The sequence below is a fragment of the Monopterus albus genome, unplaced genomic scaffold, assembly GCF_001952655.1.
Source record: "Monopterus albus unplaced genomic scaffold, M_albus_1.0 scaffold18.1, whole genome shotgun sequence".
Classification (NCBI taxonomy): Eukaryota; Metazoa; Chordata; class Actinopteri; order Synbranchiformes; family Synbranchidae; genus Monopterus; species Monopterus albus.
This window is the reverse complement of record NW_018127898.1, coordinates 2,125,224-2,131,367: the sequence shown is the minus strand read 5'-3', so window position 1 is coordinate 2,131,367 and position 6,144 is coordinate 2,125,224. Positions and strand designations below refer to the sequence as shown.

The 6,144-nt window shown below is 40.6% G+C and overlaps 1 protein-coding gene across 9 annotated transcripts in view; it reads right to left on the bottom strand.

Annotated features, from left to right (window-relative positions):
• The window catches only part of ppfia4 (PTPRF interacting protein alpha 4), a 57,716-nt gene that overhangs the window by 13,681 nt on the left and 37,891 nt on the right, over positions 1 to 6,144 (bottom strand). For all 9 annotated transcript variants that reach the window (XM_020592877.1, XM_020592880.1, XM_020592884.1 and 6 more), the window contains 6 exons: positions 5,901 to 6,065; positions 4,239 to 4,313; positions 3,663 to 3,734; positions 1,791 to 2,012; positions 797 to 931; positions 1 to 133 (listed from right to left, as the gene is read on the bottom strand). In XM_020592877.1, the coding sequence (XP_020448533.1) occupies positions 1 to 133; positions 797 to 931; positions 1,791 to 2,012; positions 3,663 to 3,734; positions 4,239 to 4,313; positions 5,901 to 6,065 (802 nt within the window). The remainder of the gene's footprint in view (positions 134 to 796; positions 932 to 1,790; positions 2,013 to 3,662; positions 3,735 to 4,238; positions 4,314 to 5,900; positions 6,066 to 6,144) is intronic.

Genomic DNA, 6,144 nt, shown 5'->3' with positions numbered 1-6,144 from the left:
TGGAGAGAGCTGCCACTCTCTGTGCCAGTTCAGCTTCCACCTCTGGCAGTGTCTCAGCCTTTCTCATGGTCTGAGCCAGTCTCTGCTCTGCCATCTCCAGCATCTCCTGCAGCTGGCGCACCTTCTCCTCGCTCTGACACACACACACACACACAAATACAGGAAAAGGACATTAGTGTGATCACAAGAGAGGTGTAATCAGTGTAGTGCAGCATGTGAGTAGCAAGGACATGGCACATGGACCTGAATGGAGGATGTTACTGCTGTTCCCTGTGTGGAGCTGAAATCAGATTTTCTATGAGCTACACATGAACCTTTGAATGGGCTGCTTCTATTTCTCAGCTACTCAGCTGAATGATTAAAAAAAAAAAATCTTCAATACATTGTCACACTTTTGACACTCTTTTGAGCTTTATTATGCATGGTTGAGGCATGAAATATTAAAATGCTGCAACATTAGCCTGAATCCATAACTCATGTCACCTTGCATCAAAATAAATGTGACATTTTGTATCAATTAACAACACATTAGGATTGCAGCACAACCAAGAAAGCCTGAATACTCACATTAATGACACAGCACATTCATAAATATTGATTTAGTCCTTATGTGAGGGTTCATTAACTGGTTTGTTGCAGAGCAGTTTTCAGTGCTCAGCTTAGTTTAATGTAACAGGATGGGACGTTAGAGAAAGCAGCCATCATCTATTTTCAGTTAACCTTTTCAACCATTTTCTCAGAAAAAGGTTCATTATGTACAGTTTAAACTTGTATAAGGTTTGTCTGTGTCTGTTACCTGGCGGTGCAGGGAGTCCTTGGTAGCCAGTTCATTTTCCAGTTTGTCATTGAGGTCGTGGATGTGTGTGGTCTCCCGCTGGGCAGCCAGGTAGCGCTTCTCTAACGTTGTTATCCTCTCTTCCATATCCTCTCTCTGTGGGTGCAGAGAAACAACAACAACAGGAAAATGATGAGAGAAAAATCAACAGCAATGTGCACCATGAGGCCAAGAGCCATGCCTGGTGTACTTTATCTTTACATGTATGGCCAAATTTTGTTGTAATTACATGAAATGAAATAAATGTATGCCTGTTAAACATAGATGTCCATTAAATAAAGACATTCATAAAAGTGATGCAAAATGAGTAAAAAGGGAAACAAAATTGCTAAAACCAGATACAAATCAACCACAGGATAACACTAATTGAATACAAATCATGTGCTCGGTCAGTGTGTACTCCTAGAGGTGTAGGAGAAGTAGGGGCCCTTTCCATGTCTGTGCCCAGGGGCCCATTGTGTCATGACTTGTCCATGGCAAAATATACAGCTAACATTAAATAGTACACCTGTACTAACTGATAATAGTGAAAAGCTGTCAAATAGTTGTGGTTTTTTTCAAAACTGAACTCAAAAGTTGACAGACTGAGATTTACAAAACCCTGTTTTACTTATTTTGCTTTAAAAATGATTGTATGTCCCTGGTAGTTGCTATAGATGGTGTGTAAAACACAAAAACACAACACAATATTGCGCATGTTCAGCCTGTCTTAGCCATCTGCTATCATGCACAGTTTCTCTGTAGGAGTGAGAACTCTCTGTGGCATAGGAAACCAAAGTGTATTTTTTAACAATGATTAACAGTGAGCAGTGCTTTAATATAGAGCTGGGTTTTCCCCCACAAAACAGCAGAATGTTACATTTTATTAGCCTTTTACTTAAAAACCTAGTTGTTGTTGTAGTCTGCTGTTGCTGAGCTTGTTCCCAGAACAAAAGCACATTTTCTTTACTCTCACCTCTCTCTGCTCCCTTTGTTGCTTGATTGACAGCTCCTCGCTGCGGCTCAGTTCTCGGCGTGCATTTGTGAGTTCTGCCTCGAGCTCGGCCACACGGGCGTTCAGAGAGGCAGAGTGCTCACGGCTCTGGGCCAGCTCCTTATTGGTCCGATCCAGCAGCTCCTGAAGCTCTGACACCCGGCTGCCATCATCATGAACGTCTATGGAGCCATTGGGCAGTCTCTGTAAAGTGGAGGCACCAATTAGTAGATCGACTGTATATACACTGTATATACATTGTCACGTTAAATGTATTTTAGGACTGACTAACATAGATAATGCTACTGAGAGTTGTAGAACTGATAAAACTGAATGACCTACATAAATAAAAAGTGTTGGTTATTATGTATATGGGCGTGTGAGATTAGGCTGCCATGTTGGTTTTTTAATGTTGTTTCTCTTCTCTCCAAAACTATTCCAGGGCTTTAATTAAACAACCTTCAGGGACACATATTCAGGCAGACAACACAATTGGCAGCCATAGTTAGTGGATCCTCCTCTGCTCCCTCACGTTCCCATTTAGCCTGCTCATGAATACCTTACACAAACATAAAAATACACCAACACACTGAAGGAAATAGAGGCTGTCTGGGATCTACGCATCATCATACCAAACACAGAGACTCATCTCTTCACTAGCCCTCCTTTACAGCCTCGTTATGTTTAACCTCATGCACTTGCAGACTATTCTAACTGACAGAGCCTTAATCACTAGCTAGATGAGGTCACACTAAGAAGAAAGGATTCTGTAGAAGAGGAAAGGGCTATGAATCAAATTACAAGTTAAATGCCGTGGTGGTGACACTAAAGTCATGGGACCATGGTATTTATTTTATAGCCTAATAATAGCTTTTTATTTCTGGCAATTGTATAAAAGTGGTATTAACTTGTGTAGATTATCTTGCTGAACCAAACATGCAAGTGTCAAAAACTGTTGTTTATCAGTGAACTTATTTTCTGCAACAATCCAAAAGCCTATGGAAAAATCTGATTGGCTTTTTGTTGAGGGAACCAAAGTGACACTAACTTCTGGGTTGGCATAAAAACATCATCTTTATGGTACTCTATTGGGTACAGCATGATACTCTTGGTTATAGTTCCTACTGCAAAAGTACACATGGTTTTGATAATTTGATTAGGTTTTGAATAAAAATATCCTGGCTTCCTGGGGTGCTGGTTGCAACATGCGGGTGACTGTCAGCAGCGGGTGTCATAGATAAATATCCTGAAAAAGTACGTGCTTGTACAGTTCACACTCCAAGACACCTACAGTAAATACACCCTTCTAACCAGTTCTCTCATCTCTCATCTGCCTTGCTGCCTGCGGCCATACTTTGATGAAATCATCTCCCTGTTTTCATCATCCCTTAATGGCAAGCTATTGATTTAGCAACTTTCATCATTCTTTAAATAAAACATATTATGACAGTTTAGTTTTCTTTTTGCCTTCCTTATCTCTAAACCAAAGAAACAAGAGCTAAAGTTAGGGCTTCTTTTACTCCCTGGCTGCAAGGCCTGTTTAGAGGAAGGAGATTTCCATGCAGATAAAAACAAGCTCTGCTGTTTAATCATGTTGCTCTCTGTGGCTGAACCCAGACAGTGTTACATAATGCGCACTTGTCTCAAGCCTGGCCTCAAAGCAGGACTGGCAGAACTTGAACAGAGAGCAAGGAGGAAGTATGTTACATTTAGCTCCATTCACCTGTGTCATGTAAGGAGATGTGTTACTGTAACGTGTGGGAAAAGGACCAAAAGAAGATTAAAAAAAGTGACTGGCAGCCAGGCAGGCAAATGCTATAGGTAGATATAAAACAATGGCACAGTGAGGGAGACCTTCCATGTAGGTTTAGATCCATCTGTTCGCTCCACTGAGTCACCATCCTTCCTTTGTCTCACCATGTTCAACTGCAGTGTAGGTTAAAGAGAAAACAATAAGTACAATGAACAAACTCACACATTTACTACCTTTTCTTTTTCATCAGTGAATCCCAGATCAAACCTCAGCCTTCCAAAGAGAATACTGCCTCGGACAACATGCACTTCCAGATTTTACATAACTTCAAATATGAATTAGAGTGAGACTAGATGAGGAAGAGTTCACTACAGTGAGGGTTTGTGGCTCTTCTAAAAGGAGTGTGATCAGTGCAACTTAGCAAGCTTTGACTTTAAATCTTACATTCAGCTTTAGAATCATGTTATTTTTAGAAGAAATTCTTTAATGGCTATTTTAAATAGAAGGTACTCACCTGTGTGTGTGTGTGTGTCTGTATGTGTGTGTGTGTGTGTGTGGGCTCAGATTACAGCTCCTCTCCTGCAAGGGACTGAACAGATGTTCTCTTAACCAGTAACCACACATACACTCACACACACACACAGTCTCACACACACACAGACATTCACACGCCTCACCTCTTGTGTGGTAGCTGCTAGCTGTCCCTCCAGTGTAGCCACCCTCTCCAGAGCCACCCGAAGCCTCTCACGTACCTAGCAAACACACAAAGAGCACACACATCACCACAAGAAACATGAGGACACACTTCTGTAGAAGCACAGCAGAGAGTTTATCTTCTCCGTAAACTGTCAGTCTAGTCTTGGTTGTTTTTCTGTCTTTAATTGTGTTTTACTTTTATTTGTTGATTTCATAGTAAAATAGTAAAAAGAGCCTAAACAACACTGTTGACATCTGATCAAAAATTAAACTTATAGACATGGAGCAAAGGAAAGTCTCAGGTGTTTTCGCCTCATCTGAACATTTTCCCTGTTGCCATCAGAGTGTTGTTATGTTCTACCTGTTTGTAAAACTAATCTTTACTCTAAATCAGAGTAATTCAACTTCTAAATGTTTCATCGGTCTTGAGTAGTGTTGGTCAATGTTTTACAGTAATTATCTCTGTGTTGCATTATTTTGTTATAATGACTTGTGTGAGCTGCTCCAAATGAACTGGCCCTGCTGGGATTAATGAAGTTGTTTTGTTGTATTGTATAGTATTGCCATGGTGCGAACTTGCATGTGGATGCATATAATTTAGGAAAAGAGATCCGGAGAGATTTGTTTGGTTTCACAATTCATATCTTTAATTGATTTTACTGGTTCAACACATTCTCAAATAGTAGCTACCTCAACTGAACAATGGAGCAGTTTTATTATTTTTAATTTCCCTGTTACTGTATGGAAATATATTATAATATATTATATTTTAGGATGTTCTCCCTGTTTTGTCATCTGTTTCCAGTTGCTGTTTTAATTTGCTGTTGCTGTTGTTTGCTGTTAATGCAACTGTGGTGGGTAAAATCACTGCACAGGGAAAATTACTGCAGTGCCAAAAATCATTTATTAAACAATATTATTGAAATGTGATTGTGATTGGGAAACGGGATCACCTTGTTAGTCTTTTAGTCTTTTGTCACTCTGCATGGGAAGTCAGGTAGTCTGGTCAGGTCTCCCCCCAGGGTCTTCACTCCGCTCCTGATCAACCCCCCTGCTACTTTTTATTTCCATCTCTCTCCTTTACATTCTTTCCTTATTAGCTCAGCCCTGCACTGTCATCTCCTTCTTTGGGGAAAACTCCTGACCACCTGACTTCCCCCTTGAGCAGCACAGAAAAAATAGAAGGTCGCTGACCTTTCCTAGTTACACCCGCATTTTACTATCCTAACACTAGAAGTCTATTTTAATATCTATTCTGAGACATTTATGTAATATATCCCATAACACATGTTAATCAGGAATATGTTAACAAAGGATTAACTACTAGACTTATCTTGTTTGTTTTAACCACTACACAACCTAAAGACTTTCTCCTCTGTGTTAGAATAAAAGGCTTTCAGCAATAATCTCTTCCATCTAATGATGGACTTTTACTCTGAAACTCAGTAAGTGCTGAGGTTCATTAACAGCTTGACAATGAGACAAAGAATAACAAACCCAAACTGATGAGAATTAATTAGAGAAGGAGGACAAACTAGGCACAGCCACGTGTTGTGCATGACAGGACTCTGTTATTTCTCCCTGCATTTCTCTGTTAGAACAGACCACAGCCCTAACACGTATCTATGTGTGTGTGTGTCCACCTTTTCATCCAGTGCCTTGTGGTGTTCAAAGAGTGACTTCAGAGCTTTGAGGACCTCCACCTCGCTGGAGACTCCAGATGGTGGCGGTGCTTGTCTCTTCACCACTGTCATCCTCAAACTGCGCTCGTGACGAGACACCAGACACTCCAGGTGCTCCAACAGCAGCTACAGTGTGCACACGTGCACACATACACACAACCAAAGAGAGTTTAGAAACATTATTTGTTTTCCTCAACGTCACCGC